This window comes from Hibiscus syriacus, unplaced genomic scaffold (assembly GCF_006381635.1).
Source record: "Hibiscus syriacus cultivar Baekdansim isolate YM2019G1 unplaced genomic scaffold, ASM638163v2 tig00112852_pilon, whole genome shotgun sequence".
Taxonomy (NCBI): domain Eukaryota; kingdom Viridiplantae; phylum Streptophyta; class Magnoliopsida; order Malvales; family Malvaceae; genus Hibiscus; species Hibiscus syriacus.
In genome coordinates, this window is record NW_024063410.1 from 424,076 (window position 1) to 441,125 (window position 17,050).

Below are 17,050 nucleotides of genomic sequence, written 5' to 3' on the forward strand. Positions count from 1 at the left end.
CGGTATGGGCTACCAGAAAGAATCATTACAGATAATGCTTTGAACCTGAACAATAAAATGATGACTGAACTTTGTGCACAGTTTAAGATTAAGCATGCAAACTCAGTGGCATATCGTCCAAAGATGAATGGGGCAGTTAAAGCAGCAAATAAGAATATCAAGAGAATCATTACAAAGACTACTGAAACTTACAAAGATTGGCACGAGAAGTTACCTCTTTCTTTATATACATATCGAACTACTGTGCGAACATCTACTTGGGCAACCCCTTTTTCTTTAGTCTATGGGATGGAAGCAGTCTTACCAATTGAAGTTGAGATTCCATCACTTCGAATATTGAGAGAGGTAAAATTGGATGAGTCTGAATGGATCCAAGCTCGATTTGATCAATTAAACCTTATTGAGGAGAAGAGATTGAAAGCTATTTACCATGGACAGATGTATCAAAAACGGATGATGAAGTCTCATGACAAGAAAGTACATCCAAGAGAATTCCAAGAGGGTGATCTAGTGCTGAAAAAGATCTTGCCTATACATAAAGATTTCTGTGGGAAATGGATGCCTAATTGGGAAGGGCCATACGTTGTAAAAAAAGCCTTTTCCGGAGAAGCGTTGATCTTGGTAGAAATGGATGGAAAAGTTCTGAGAAACCCAATAAACTCAGATTCTGTCAAGAAATATTTTGCTTAAAGAAGAAGAAAAAACGAACAAAAAAATGTGAAAATGAAAAAATATATAGAAAAGGAGGGTCAAGATGAAAACTCGAAAAGGGTGTCTTACAACCAAAAGAAGGATTTGAGTTGAAAACCTGAAAGGGCTCCTCAAATGCATGTTGATATTAGGCATCTGGCAATTAAAACCCTCTTAAGAGTTTGCTATTTTGGGAGAAACTTTACATCTACAAGCATTCTGACAACGTTTGAGATCTTTCAGACATAAGCTTACCTCAGTGCTCTAAATTATATCAAATTGATTAGTTTAGAAATACTTATGCTAATAATCTGTTGAGTCATTTGATTTTTTATCATTCCTATGTTTGCCATGACTTTGAATACATTTCTATATATTTATTAATAGATTCCAAGTTTATCTTTTCAAAATTCAATTTCTTTTTGAAATTCAATTTATTCTTTTATATAAACATCATGCAAATGGATTAACATAATTTTGACATAAGCAAAAGATTTTTGGCTATCACTTTATGTTAATACTATTAAGTGCATGGAATCCAAGGTAAAATGTCAACAATTGCAATCATTGTTGAAAGGCGAACAAGTTTTTTTTCTGCCATAAAGTCATTTGAAGACAAATAAAGCAGAAAAGCAACAAAAGAAATTCTTAGCAAAGAGAAATTGATGGGGTGTTTTGGAAAATAGATCTAAATGAAGAATTTATGGAAATAGTAAGTCAAATCCAAGCAAAGAAGAAATCTCAGCACAGATAAAGACTCGTTAAGAGAATGAAACATCAATTAATGAGAATACAAGAACTCATAATTTTAAAATTATATCATGCATCATATTTAGGCATTTGTAAAAAATAGGAACATTTCCATTCATTTTATCCATATTGAATATTTGTCAGGAATTTCAAAGATTTTAGCAAAGATTCAAATCCATCACTCGATGGATCAGCATTTCCAGAGAAAGTTCATAATGAGAAGAACTTATCTGAAGAGGAAAAAGAAGTTCATAATGAGAAGAACTTATTCAACCTTTGCATGACTCTATCACAGAAGGAAATAGATCATCATCAACTTTTCCAGAGAAAGTTCATAATGAGAAGAACTTATCTTAAGAGGAATAAGAAGTTCATAATGAGAAAAGCTTGTTCAACCTTTGTATGACTCTATCACAGAAGGAGATAGATCATCATCAACGTTGCCGGAAGGAGTTCATAATGAAAAGAACTCATCTGAAGAGGAATAAGAAGTTCATAATGAGAAGAGCTTGTTCAACCTTTGTATGACTCTCTCACAGAAGGAGATAGATCAACATCAACATTGCCGGAAGGAGTTCATAATGAGAAGAACTCATCTGAAGAGGAATAAGAAGTTCATAATGAGAAGAACTTGTTCGACCTTAGCTTGATTCATCACCTATGGAATTGAATGAAAGAAGAACCTCACTTGAGGATCAACATTTTCAGAGAAAGTTCATAATGAGAAGAACTCATCCGAATGAGAAGAATTTGTTCAACTTTTTGCTAGATTACATCACAGAAGGAGATAAATTGTCATCCCCGATGGAAAAGTTCGTAATAAGAAGAACTCAACTGAAGAGGAAGAAGAAGTTCATAATCTGAAGAATTTATTCAACCTTTTGCTCAACTCTATTGCATATGGAAATATATCAACATCAACATTTCCATAAGAAGTTCATAATGAGAAGAACTCAACTGAAGAAGAATTCATCTGAAGAAGAACTCGTCCGAAGTGAGCGAAAAGTTCATAATAAGAAGAACTCATAGCTCAAAAGTTTGAACAATTCAAGCAAAAATGGTGCTTTATGTCTTTGCTCCATTCCTGTTCCACAGCAACAAGCAAAGAGGGGCAGTTGAAATCACCATTTTTTTACCTTTGTCCAGCTGGTTCCTTGCTCCAATTAGCACCTGCAGCAGCCCCTCCACCATAACAAATTCCAGCAGCCCCTCCACGTTTCAAGTAACTCAGCAGCCCCTCCACCACAACAAATTTCAGTAGCTTCCACCAACAACAGCTGGTCCTCTACAACAGCCACACATGCAAGGAGAAAGGAAAAATCATCTTTGATTCTTCATGTAAACTGGGGCTGTAAAAACCCCAGAACAAAATGTAAACACACAGAAAAAAATCAAGAGAAATAGAGAAGATATCTAGCAAAATACACAGAGAAAGTCGGAAATAAAAAGTTCTACAAAGATTATTTCTACATTTGATTTTATTTTTTTCAGCTTATATTCTATTTTTATTTATTTTCCAAAAAAATAAGTTAAATAGATAAATAAATAAAATAGAAAATATGATAGTTAGAAGTTTTTGGGGTGTTCTGCGTATGATATAAGGAGGAAGAAGATGAGTTTTATGTTTATAAAATTTTTGGGTAAACCATGCGTCAGGTCCCTGAGCTTTGGAGTTCATTACTTATTCACTTAAAATAAGGAAAATCACGAAATAATCCCTCTAATTTATGAGCATATTTACAGTTTAGTCATTGACTTCTCTGTTTTTATTATTATTTCGAAATTAACTGTTATATTTTATTTTAATCTCTATGTTTTACTTTATTATATATAATCCATTAATTATTTTTTTTATTCACACACACACACACACACACACATATTCATTATGATATTTTGATTAATTAATTATGGTTAAACCACTTTTAATATATATATTTTATATATTTCGAATATTGACTAATAATTTATATTATTTTTATTTACACACACACACACACACACACACACACACACACACACACACACACACACACACACACACACACACACACACACCACACACACACACACACACACACACACACACACACATATATATAATTCATTATGATATTTTGATTAATTAATTATGGTTAAACCACTTTTAATATATATTTTTTATATATTTCGAATATTGACTAATAATTTATATTATTTTTATTTAATCATATATTTTTATTTTGGTTATTATTTATTTCAAATTTAATATTTATTATTTTTATCACATAGATATCCTAATAATCTACATTAACTTTTAAAATAAATAAATAAATAAATTATTAAAAATAATAATAACAAATTAGAAAGAAAGAGCACTAATTTTTCTTTTATTATATTTTAATACTATTCACGTTTTTTTTAAATATATTATTTTACTTTAATATTTTGTTTTTTTAAGAGCATTATATTGGATACCACACTTTCAATTATATTAATATAAGCACTAACTTTTGTTTATTATTTTTAAATACTAATCCCATGATTCTTGGTTTTAAATATAATAATGTTAGTACTTTTAAATTTTTCCTAAAGTAACTATAATATTAAATATTATGTTAATTAATTTTAATAAACGTTTATTATTTTTTAAAATAATTAATAATAATGTTTTCATATTATTTTATTCATTTACACATTTTTTAAAATAAATAATACTTATGTTAATTAATTTTATAATTTAATTAAAGAATATTTTTTTATTTGTCTTAGTAATTAAATATTCTATTTTAAATATTTTAAAATAATAATATATTACTTATAAAAAACCTAAAAATGTATTTTTTATTTTTTGGTTATATCAAATTTTAATATTTATTCTTAGGAAGAATTATCAAATTTTTATTATTTCGGTCGGAAAAGAATATTCGTCCTAAATATTTTAAGAATAATTTCCCTTCTATTGGAAATATTGAAATATTTTCTATTTTCTTTGAATTTTCTTTAAATATAATTATGCAATTGAATATAGAATAAAAGAATCATAAAATAAATATATTCGAATTCTTAGATTTCTACTAATAGAGACAAATATAATCAAGGGTACCAATTTGGGCGTTATGGGGATGCTAATCCTTCCCAAACATAATCGACCACGAATCCCTTTTATTTATTAAAAGAATAAATTTTTGATTATACGTAGATCAATTTATCTTTTAAATAATGTTTTCTTAAAAACACTTTTAAAAGATGATTTTTAGGTATTCGACTTACCTAACCCAAAAGGTTGATGGCGACTCTAAAATATTTTAATAAAACCATTTATTTATTCACGTTTTCTTTTTTCGTGCCCGGGCGAAAACCGGTTACGACAGAGTAAGTCTTGAAACCAGGCTTCAGTCCGTTCATCTTCAATATGATGGAAGATGTTCCAAGCATTGGCAACCTTCCCGTGTCCATGTAGCTGCGAATCATTGCGGAATAAGTAACGATAGTCGGCAGACAACCTTCCTTTTCCATTTTTGCCAAAATCGCCACCAAAATCGCCAATGCATTCCCGATTTGCTTCTCCTTGAAGTAATAAACTATCAAGGATGTATAAACATGGACGGTCGGATGAATGTTGGCTTGCTTCAGGGAATTCACCTTAGCCAGTGCTTGTTCGAATCGACCCTTTCGTAGCATTGCATGGACAAGGCTTCCATAAACATACTGATCCAATGGAGATTGTTCTATCCTGGCATTATCTAATATTTCTAATGTTTCTTCGAGTCCTGCTCGACAAAGTGCCCTAATATACAAGGAATAACTTAGTGGAGCCGAGAATCCGATCTTGCTGAGAGATTCCACACAGCTTCTGGCTTCTGTTAGCTTGTCAACTTCACATAGACAACCAAGATATGTTTCAAGTAACTCTTTATCGGGGTTAAATCCAGAACGGATAATTTCTTGGAAGATTTGAAAGGCTTCATCTACCTTCCTACCTTTTCTCCCGCAGAGTGATATGATCAAGTACTTGTAGGAATTAGCGGTTGGATTAAAACCGTCGGATTTCATCTCAGTAAAAGTCCTCAACGCAATTTCGGTTAGGCCAGTTCGACCATATTGCATTATCATGATCGCCCACGCATCCGATACTAAACAACCCCTCCTTTTCATTTCATAGAAGAGCTTTCTCATGTTCTTGAAATCTTTCCCGCATCCGGAGATTTTGATAGTCCTGTTGTAAGTTTCTGAAGTGTGCTGATAACCGGCTTGCTTTCCTGCCCATGAAAAGAAATTAAAAGCATTTTTACCATGCAAACTGCTCTTTCGTAGTATTTCCACCTCAAGTTCCGGTGTAAACTTAATGTTGCATCTCTCCAAACCTTCTTCAACATTGAACCAATCCTTTGAGGATGATAATTCTATACACTTCTTCCAGGTCCTGCTCGTTGAAGGCCTTCGAAAGGGATTGTACTTGGTTACAATCTATCCTGTTGGGCTCTAAACATTATCACCCAAATCCAGGAGAATGTCCTGTCCTTTGAAGCCGTTATTGCTTACCTCATCGGCCTGAGCATGAATTTTACTAATTCTCTGCATTTGCTTCAATTTTTCAACAATATCTGTCTCTCTATTTCTCTCCATGTTAGATATAATCCATCGAAATATATCATCATCTCGAATGACTACCTTTTCCTCCTGCATTTTGCATAAAACCCGAAAAATTTCATCTGTCTTTGCACCTTTACCAAGCTCCTTAATGAATACTGAATATGCTTTCCAAGTGGGTCTAATCCCCCTATCCTCCATCGAATTGAACACTTTCCAAGCTTCGGATATACGGTTTTGGCCAACATGACCCACAACCATGGCCATAATAGCAACAGTATCAGGCTCGACACCTTTCTCCAGCATCTCATTGTATAAATCACAGCCTTTCTTATACTCCTTCGATCTAAAGAGGCATTGCATTAGATCGGTGTAAGTAGAAGCCGCAGGCAAGAACCCGGATTCCTTCATGCTTTGGAAAAGATCAAATGCCTTAGAGAAATCATTTCTTCTCAATACCCATTGATGATAATCTCATAAACCTTCTCGGTAATCAGTTGTCTTCTCTTCATAATATCAACAATCTCCATGGCATCAGCAATCCTATCAGCTCTGCACAATCCTTTGATCAGAATCTCGAAATAAAGGGGGTCTAAAGACAAATCTTTCTTCCTAAGGTCCCGAATAAATTCTAAAGCTTCCTTGATTCTTCCAGAAATACAGAAACTCTTCAATACATAGCCATAAACTTCTTGTTCTGGAATCTCAGAGACCCTCATCATGTTATCTGCAACCAAATGAACCGAATCGGTATCCCCTAATTTCGCTACGCAATTCAGCAGCATCTTGTATGAATTTGAATCAAGGCTCATTTCCTTCTCAACCATCTCCTTGTAAAACTCTAATGCTAACTCACCTTTTTCAGCATTGCAAAGAGCACGCACCATCGTCGTATAAGTCGTTGTGTCAGGTTCAAAACCGCATCTTTTCATGTTTTCGAAGACTTCCAGCGCTTTGCCAATCATCTTTGACTTCCCATATTGTGAAATTATAATTGTCCAAGTCTTTATATCTTTCTTGCAAGATTTCGCCTCCATTTCCTCCAATATCTTCTCAACCAGCCCAAATCCTTTAGCCTCACCACTTACATACAGCATGGTATTGAAAACTTCAGTCGTATAACTAAAACCTTCTCTAACCTTCACCCAGTTGAAGAATCTAAAAGCTAAATGAGGCACCTTAAAGCACCTTTTCAACACTTTCTCAACAATTTCTGGTTCAAAAGAAAACCCTGATTTATCTAATTGTTCCTCCATGGAAATCAAGGCGTTTTCAGCTCTAACTATCTTAGTTATCTCATGAACCACTGGACTAACATCGAATTCGACTGAATTCCCCATCCAGGTATCATCCAAAGCCGTTACATTCTCCTCTGTTCCCACCAATTCACTCTTCTCCTGGGCATTTTGATAAAAATCTGGCCTGCCAGACGACAATTGTTTTATAAACTCAGACTCCCTGGCATTGGTTCGTGGGGTAACTGAAAACCCAGATGGGATTTCACCCGAGGTTACTTTAACAGCTCCAAAAATTTCAGTTATTTCATTTCGCTCCTTTTCCTTCAATTCACTCCTCTGCTGGGCATTTTGACAAACACCCGGTCTTCTAGACAACGATTGTTCTATAAACTCAATCTCACTGGCTGTGTTTCGTGGAGTTATTGAAAACCCAGATTTGGTTTCATCTGGAGTACATTAACAGATCCTAAAATATCAGTTATTTCCTGGAAGAGTGATGGGATTCTACAAGCTTCAGCTTGTTGGGCTTTCTTCGTTTGTTTTGATGATTTGGAGAGTGATGAAAAATGAAGAGCGAGAGGCTTATGTCTCGAGAAATGGAGGAGAATCCCAGATTGTGAATGAAAGTGATGGAATCTGACCAAGTACTTCATATTCAAGCAAATCTTTTGATCTCCACTACCTTTGTTGTTGCCGATGTTCAGTTTCTTCGGAAAGATCGAACAAGGCAGGGTGGTTTTGAGAACCTACATGTTTAATGTTCAGGGTAAATTACATTTGTAACCACTTAACTAACGGATAATTCTAATCTGACTATCAATCTTTTAATCTGGTTAATTAGATCATTTAATTATTTCAATGATGCTAATCAAATCCCTACTATTATTTGGGCGCAACACTCTGATTTCTTCTCCTGTATTCCTTGTTATTTGACGACGGTTCCCTCACATCGTCGGCAAAACGAACCCTTTTCTTCACTTGACATTTCCCATTCCCTAAAAAAAACCCAGAATTCGATTCATGCTGCAATGTTAAAATAACCTAAACAAGAACATCAAGAAATAACATGCATGCACGTATGCATACGTCTAAGTATGCATGCGTGCATGTGTGTATGTATATATTACCGGCTAATTCAAACTCGGTCTTCTTCAAGAAATCAAAGAGGAGGCGTTTATAGATTTCATTTGCAATGAAAACTATACTCCCAGAAACTGCAATGCCATGAGCCCTAGCCTTAAAGATCCGGTCTCCATTTCTTTTTTCCTTAATTTTCTAAAAGATTTTTGTTTTACTGATCAAATGGATCCACTGAGAAATGATGACGAAACAAAAGAGGCATCTTGAAAAAGAGAAGGACGAAGAGAAGAAGTAGGTGGATGGATGGTTTTTATATGTGAAGATGATGAAACAAAGAGGATGAAGAGGATAATTATTAACTAATAATACACAACATATTGCCTTGTATGCTTAATTTTGACTTACCCTCGAAATAAATTCTCTAAATATTCAACTCAATTTTGGTGGTTATTATTAGATAATACTAAAACAACAATAAGGATGACAATTAATGTAATTTATTTTAGTAAATATTTAAATTTGATACCCTTATCTTGCAATTTTGATAATTCTTCATATCTATTCCACCTAATAATATTATTTTCAAAGTTTAAATTTAAATCCGTTGATTAAAAATACAATATATCTTACCATTTTAACTGATAATTTAATACAATGTATCTCACTATTCTATCCTATATGGTTACTTCTAAATGAAGAACTTAACTCTGTGGATGTTTTTTCACTGTTTCTTACTGGTAGTTTACATGAACAATTAGTTGGTGGTTGCATTTTTTAAGAATTTTGGTTCTTTGCTGATATAAAGTTTATGATACATAGTTTTCGGAGGATCTTTTAATGCATTTCATCTTTCAGTGTATGATCTGGTGTTCTTAGCTGAATTGATGAGGGAAGCAACGGATATATACAGATGCTTTAGTTCCCGAGTCTGACATCTCCTCCATCTTCACGTCCCCACCTGTATGCACAGGTACGTGTTGCTGTTGCGCCAATGCTTCAAGAAATATGATAAAATATGCATCCATTATACTGTTTTTTCTCAATCTTTGTATTAGACGAAGTTATAATTGGTTTCCAATCGGCTTTAGGTACATGGCTTGTTCAGTTTTCTTTAAAATACCCGCATTTGGCATCTTCTCGACACATTTCAATATAGCTCAATATGTATAGGACTCAAGTACTTCAAAGAAAATGAAGAATCGGAATAACATACATCATAGCCTGTGTGTCGATTATCTCTAATATTTTGTTTATCCTCGCATGTTCAGGCTGGACCTGATTATTAAGAGAAGGTGGTCACCAAAACTGAATACTCTAGTTAATTTCTTTTATATATTCGACACATTTCAATATAGCTCAATATGTATAGGACTCAAGTACTTCAAAGAAAATGCGAGTATCCTCGCATGTCGAATATATATCTTTCTAATGCAGTACACATGCTAGAGCTAGACCTGCTGATTAAGAGAAGGTGGTCACCAAAACTGAATACTCTAGTTAATTTCTTTTATATATATTCGAGTATACTCGCATTAGATACACACATACACACATATATGTAAATATACATCCGGGACTGAAACTCGAGCCAAATCTTTTTGAAAAGAAATACGGGTCTCGTTAAAAACCCCACTCAACTCAATCGAGCCGAAACTCAATCAAGACAGCGGACGGGAAAAGAGTACCCAATTATTTTATTAAATAACATCAGTACATAACAGGAACATCCATTAATATGTACCATCTATTCACCAATCCGAAAATCTGCCTAAAGCAATTAACCAACATCCACGACCCCTTCCAACTCGTATAGGAACCAACTATGGACCCCTTCCATGGTTGCACTCGACCGATTCCTCCCTTAGCCAATCTATCCGTCTCTGTGTTGATATCTCTAGAAATGAGAAGTGTTATCACATAAATCTGCCTAATTGTTATGTCAATGATTACTTAACAGTTGAGTTTGATGGTTTAATTGAAATCAAATTGAAAGTGTAGTGTCTTAATTGATGAAATTATTTATCCAATGATCAAAATAGAATCAAATCAATAATCTAAAGACCTTAAAGATAATTTACCCTTAAATTCAATATAGCCATTAGCCTACATCAAATTAACAGTCGACTCAAATAGCATGATTAATTTAAAATTAAAAGATTAATTCTTCTTGTAAAATCGAGTTTTTGTTCATTCTTCTCAAATTTCCTGCAAATAGAATGTGGTGACGATGAAACAAGTAGTGATACTTAGTTTTGGGTTATGAAAAGTAGAGGATTGGGTGATAATGGTTACCTTTGAGGGCATGTGCTTCAGTGACGAAAATTGGGAGTAGAATGCTGAGGAATGTATTATCTTTCATGCTGACAAAAAGGAGCATTCATTATTAGATGATTGCAGTTAATTATTATGCTTTAAACGTTTAAAAAAGCAATTTGATGCACTACCGCCTGTTTCTCTGCTTATAAATTCACATAAATACTCAACTGCCCTTCCGTAGGTCTTGCACCAGAACCTGAAGATAGAAAACAAGTAAGAGATATAATCGCAGCTTCTCTCTAACCCAGGTGATTTCAAATTTTGAATTTTCACGAGCCCGTTTTGAATCTTTTCTCTCCTCCGTCAAACACCCATTGTCCTCCATCGTCGTCCGCCACCCGCCGCCTCCGTCAGCTGTCCGCCGCCTTCCTCTGACCTACTTTTGACGCGTTTTTTCCTGGGAGGTTCGTCGGCTAACGGTGTTTTCGGATCTGGTCTTAGATTTGCGAAAATCACTGCAATTTGACGCAAATCTTCACAGCTTCCTCTGTTATCTACCGTCGCATCCCGCCGTCAACGTTCGACACTGTCTCACCTTCGAACTCGTCTTCTCTCCGTGACCAGAACCCGCGTTTCCTTGCGTAAAGAATCGTTGCTTTTTGCTCTGTAAGTTTCGATCTATCCATGGCACCTCAACCACCGTCCCAACCCAGGCGACATCGAAGGTCTGCTGCAACAGACGTGGTGGATGCTCCAAGGTCTGCTGCATCAGATGCGGTGGATGCATCCTCTGCAGGTCATTGTTCTGCTCCTCCTTCAACGACTAGGATTTCATCTCTCCCTCTTGAAGCCAAGGATTTAGAAGCGAGAGTGAAGGAACTCAAATCTCTTGTGGCTGATTTGAAGAAGCGAGAACAGGAACTTAAAATGCTGGAGGATACAATATCACGAGGTAGGCAGTTCAAAACCGCTGGACTCGTCGCTGCAAACACTTCATCTTTTTCTGGTAAGGAAAAACGTTCAAAGGAGAATGAAAAGGAGAACGCAAAGATTCGGAAACGATACAGACGAGTTTTCACCAGACGTTTGCTGGCTGGTTTGAGGCAGTTCGGTAATTTCCCTATTCCCCAGTATGCTGCTATGAATGATGTTTAGCTGCCTTGGCTCGTGAAGCTGGTTGGACAGTTGAGCCCGACGGTACTACTTTCAGAAAGATTCTATGTCCCAAAATCAGCAAAGTTTGGGAACGTATATAGAGAGGTCAGGTGACAGTCCACATTCACCCAATCCTCTGAAGCAGTGCTCTGATAAAGCAACATTGGATTGTCAGCCACCTGTTAAAAAAGATGACATTGGTCGGTCTTCTTCTCAAGGAGGAAATCATAGGGTCGGGAAGTTTTCAATAGTTCAGGCAGTACCAACTCTTCCTAACACCGATATTGATCAAGATGGAACCAAGGAGAGCACTATGAAAGGTTTCTCTAATGAAGATTTTCTCGAAGTAGCGAGAAGGAGTAGAAGTGGTTTTCATAATTGGTCGAAAGAAGGTCAACCAAGTTTCGGGAATGGGTTCAAAATGGTTGTTACACGATTTTTATCGAAAATCTTCCAGAGACGATACATTGGAAGAGACTTCGGTCTATTTTTTGCACTTACGGGAAAGTTATTGATGCCTTCATTCCAAAAAAAAGAAACTCGCAAGGGGTTCGTTTTGGGTTTATTCGCTTTGCAACAATTAAAGAAGCCAAGATAACGATTTCAAGATGAATGGTAATCATATTTATGGAAGAAAAGTTAGAGTCTCTTTGGCTAAGTACAGACCCGACAATCTTACTGGAGAAAGTCATCGACTGTTGTTTGCCGTAAGTCTGGGCTGGAAGATATTTCGGGGATTAAATTCTCTGAAGTTGAGGGCTTTGTGGACGAGGATAAGCTACATGTGCTGAGTAACTGTCTTGTGGGGTGGTGCAAGAACTTCATTAAAATTGGTAATCTTGCTAACCAAATTCAAGCCAAAGGACTTGCTGGCTTCACGCTTATGAGGGCTGCTGCAAATGTAGTTCTAATGGTTTTTGAAGACTCTGATTCGTTGAGAATCGTGAAGGATGACTATCTAGAGACTCTTACAGAATGGTTTTCCAAAGTGGAAACTTGGTCCGAGAGCCTAGTGGTGAATTGTCGTCGCGTGTGGTTAGTTTGCGAAGGTATTCCTTTTCACGCTTGGAATTGGGATACTTTCAAAAGCATTGCAACAAAGTGGGGCAAATTATTATCAATCGACAAAAGTTGCGAGTTTCCATCATCTTTTGATCGGGCTAAAATCCAAATACTCACAAAAGATCAAGTGAGAATTGATGAGTTGTTGGAATTGAAGGTCGGTGATAATTTATTCAAGATTATGGTGCATGAAGTTGATCCATCCTTCAAACCTAACTCTTGGGTCCCCGAAGATTGCGATATCTCATTAGAACTTGATCCTCCAATTGATACTTAATTGTTTGGCATATGTTTTCAGAGGCGTTTTTTTTTTCTCAAGTTTTGGTTGTAATGTTGGTTTGTTTTGCATTAGGTGTTGTTAGATTTGGTTAATAGGACAGCCAATTTAGAGGTTGTTGTCTTACCTAATGAAGGAATTGGCTGGTCTAGTGGTGCTATTTATGGGTGGTTTTAGGTTGTTTTTGTTCATCGGTTCTGTTATAGGTGTTTGTAAAGTTGTATCTTTTGTAATCTCTTATGTGCAATAAAATCCTTAGGCACTCTTTTCCTCCTTCTGTTGATTAAGGAGCTACACTACTAGCTCCAACAATCAAGAAGGGGGTTTTTAACGAGGCCTGAAATTCTTATCAAAAAAAAAATTGTTGTAAAAGTGGATGAATGATTCAAAGGATTGGAGGGCAACTAACCCATTCACCCAAATGCGTGGGATGTGAGCAATCTTATGCCAATCGGCACCAATGTCCTTCCTACATCTTTCCTCCAACTGGGGCACTTCTAGTATAATCAACTCTTCCAAACTGGTTAGGCCACGCATCTCATCCGGAAGCGATGTTAAATTGGGCAAATCTACTAGATTAAGCTCTTTCAGATTTGTTAGATGTTGAAGCCACTCCGGAAGATGCCGACACTTTGGAATATTTTTGAGATGGAGATGCCGTAGGCTCGTATAATCTTGGAATATTTGGATGCCATCTGCAGATAGCTCAAGCTCCGTGCAGTCGTATATTCGAAGACTTTCAAGAGAAGTGAGATGTTGGAACACAGGAAAGAGTGACCTCAATCCACTGCAATTCTTGATTTCTAGTTCTTTCAACTGAACAAGATGCTGAAGGCAAAGGGGAAGAGACGCCAGCTGTGGAAGTTCAATAATCTCCAGATGCTCAAGAGAAGTCATCTTTTGCAGGAATTCGTTTAGCATGTCGTAGTCCAGTTCTTCATGAATATTCCCCACTTTGAAAGATTTCAATTTGGAGAGAGGGAGAGATGAGGTTGACGGTGTAGTGTCGCTCATTTGAATGGTATGCTTTAATGGCCTTGAACTGGTATTCACCAATATTAGCTTATATTCGACTGATGGATACAACGGCATTGAACTCAAAGGGCAATTTTCAATCCATAAATAGTAGAGACAAGGAAATGCCATGGTTGATGCTCCTCTATCCTTGTCGTCATCCTTATCATCGTCGATCGGGCTTTTCCTCCACCAACTCTGCATATTTGGGCAGTTGCTGAGCGTGAGAAATGTAAGCGATGGGAAGAATGATTCTGATTCACCTTGTCCTCCACTGGGCTCACTGCCGTCCATGGACTCCAGCTCAGATAGATCACAAATCCTAAGCCGTTGAAGGTGTGGCAATCGAGCAAAGGAAGGGAGATGTTTAAATTTACTGGGACCCCATATTTCAATATCCACCAGATTTGTGAGCAAGCCAACTTGGAAACTCGGCATCGCCCCTCCATCCTATCACTTGGAGCTCCCTCAGATTAGGATGGGGCTGGAGGTCTTCAAGTGACTTCTCTTCATCTTCACTATCTCCGCTCCATTCTAAAACCAGTTCTCGTAGATGTTGCTTCCCTTTCAAATTAGCAGCTTTAAACTTCTCTCTTGCATTTCTCACGAATCCCAAATTTGTTATTCTTAGCTTTCCCCTCAGGTTGTTGAGCTGACTCAATTCACTTAGATCTGCAGCAGCAGTACCATGGGAGCCGTCTTTATCCACAACAAACATGCTTAACGTCAGAAGCGAAGTCAGCTTCCCTATTCCACGTGGCATATGAGTTAAGGCACAACAAAATTCACACTCGAGATGGGTAAGATTCACCAATTTTTCAATCTTCTCTGGCAATTCTTTAAGCCCAAAGCAGCATTGAAGTCTCAGCACTTGAAAATTTTGTATCTTACAAATACTCTTTGGGAGGATCTTAAGATTGGCATTGAAAGAAAGATCAAGGTACCTCAAATGTTTCAGCTTATGAATGGAGCTTGGAACTGTATCAAGTTCTAATGCATAAAATTCTAAAACACGCAAGCATCTACCATTTGAAATTATCCAATCCCAAATCGCATCACTCCTATTTTTAACCCTGCTGACTCCATAACGTAACAAACTCCGCAATTTCTTTCCCTTGAACAAATGAATTAATGAAAAATCAATTGATATGTGACGACATTTCTCATCAATCTCACTTGTACTTGAATTTGAATCTTGAATGCAGCTCTCCGTCCCTGCTACATATTCAGCAAGGTCATGCATTAAATCATGCATTTTACATGTTACACTCCAACGTACATCTTCTTCTACCTCTTGAAAGAAACTTCTTTCAACCAGACATTTAAAATACTCGAACCCAATCTCTTCAAGAGATTCACTCGGATTTGATTGTTTTACAAACCCTTGTGCAATCCAGAATTGAACAAGTGTTTGCACATAAATTCTATGATCTTTTGGGTACAATCTGCAATAAGCAAAGCAATGCTTCAAATGAGATGGGAGATGATCATAACTCAACCTAAGTGTAGGCAAAATCTCACCGTCTCTTTGAGATATTCTAGCAAGTTCATTATCTTTGAAAGAAAGCCACTCAGTTTCAGTTTCTTTAAAAGATAAGGTACTAGCTATTGTCCTTATGACTAAAGGAACTCCATGACACCTTTCCAAAATCTGCTTTCCTATCTCCACAAAGACTGAATTTGTCAAATCTGCAGATCTTTGTTCAAATGCTATTTCTTTGAACAAAAACCATGCATCATCATCAGACAAGCCTCTCAGAACATGTGGCTGACATTTACTAGTAACCTTAGCTACCCTCGTAGAGCGAGTAGTTACGATTATCCTACTTCCTTTGGCTCCACCCATCAGTAACTTCTTTAAGCTAATCCATAGTTCCCTCTCCTCATTCCAAATGTCATCTAAGACAAGCAAATATTTTTTCCCGTCAATTTTGTCCCGAAGTTGTTTTTGCAGTTGATCCATTTCGAGATTTTGAGCAGGTGCTTGATGAGTTACAGATTTAATGATGTTTTCTACAATTGTTCTAACATCAAAAACTTCGGAAACACAGACCCACATCCTTAACTCGAAGTGATTTTTAACAATTTCGTCGTTATAGACCAACTGCGCCAACGCAGTCTTGCCTAAGCCTCCGATCCCCACCATGGGAATGACATAAATATTCTCTTCGCTTTGAAACTCCAACAAGAGTCTTAGAAGAGCTGCTTTGTCATCGTCCCTCCCTATGATTTCACATTTCGACACAAAAGAGTGCGTCTGCCGCCTCCTTTTGGCCATGAAAGAGGTTTCCACAGGATGGTCACGCTGAACCAAGTTCAACATGTTGGCCTGACTTTGAATGGAATTAAATCTGGCCTTGATGGCCTTGATTTTTCGTCCCATTTTCAGACCATAAGTAAACGGGTTCGATCTCGAGAAGCAAACTCGTACCTCTTTGGAGAACTTGTTCCCACTCATCAGATCCTTCCGCAAGGCTTCGGTACGGACATCATCCAGTAAGTCTTCCGCGTCATACATAGCATCTTTCAGCTTTGCAAGCCAATCTTTGACGAGTTCGCTGGTCACGGACTGCTTTTCCGCGTCGAGAAGCATGGCTTTGATTGCGGAGATGATGCTTTTGAGGTCGTCGAGGTCGTCTTTGAAATTCCACCACAAGCCAAGTTGCTCCATAACATGGGAGCTCAGTTCAGAAATGAGCTTTCCGGCGATGTCATAGGCGATTCCTTCGGCCATTGCTGGTTGAAACACAAACGAAGGCTACAGTGTTTGATTACTTGCAAGAGGAGATGAGATGAAATGAAATCAAATGAAATGAAATGAAAATGCAGGTGTTAATACATGTGGTGTGTGTAGTATTTTATAACAACTCCACTAAAAAGGTTGTTTAATATTAAAAAATGGTAAACTATATATTTAGTCCCCAAGTATCACTTTTGTTCTTTTTAGTCATTCAAC

At 36.7% G+C, this 17,050-nt stretch overlaps 2 protein-coding genes and 1 pseudogene across 2 annotated transcripts; all 3 read right to left on the reverse strand.

Annotated features, from left to right (window-relative positions):
• Positions 1 to 2,572: 2,572 nt before the first annotated feature.
• On the reverse strand, positions 2,573 to 7,921 carry LOC120183878 (annotated as a pseudogene).
• A 2,716-nt stretch (positions 7,922 to 10,637) lies between these two features.
• LOC120183894 (putative disease resistance protein RGA3) lies at positions 10,638 to 15,156 on the reverse strand. The gene is made up of 3 exons (XM_039188487.1): positions 13,490 to 15,156; positions 10,775 to 10,842; positions 10,638 to 10,690 (listed from the first exon to the last, which is right to left on the reverse strand). The coding sequence occupies exons 1-3, from the start codon at positions 14,530 to 14,532 to the stop codon at positions 10,686 to 10,688; spliced, it is 1,116 nt and encodes a 371-aa protein (XP_039044418.1). The 5' UTR covers positions 14,533 to 15,156; the 3' UTR covers positions 10,638 to 10,685.
• Positions 14,563 to 16,828, reverse strand: LOC120183880 (putative disease resistance protein RGA1). The gene is made up of 2 exons (XM_039188474.1): positions 14,702 to 16,828; positions 14,563 to 14,628 (listed from the first exon to the last, which is right to left on the reverse strand). Exons 1-2 carry the CDS (start codon positions 16,826 to 16,828, stop codon positions 14,563 to 14,565), a joined length of 2,193 nt encoding a protein of 730 aa, XP_039044405.1.
• Positions 16,829 to 17,050: the final 222 nt, after the last annotated feature.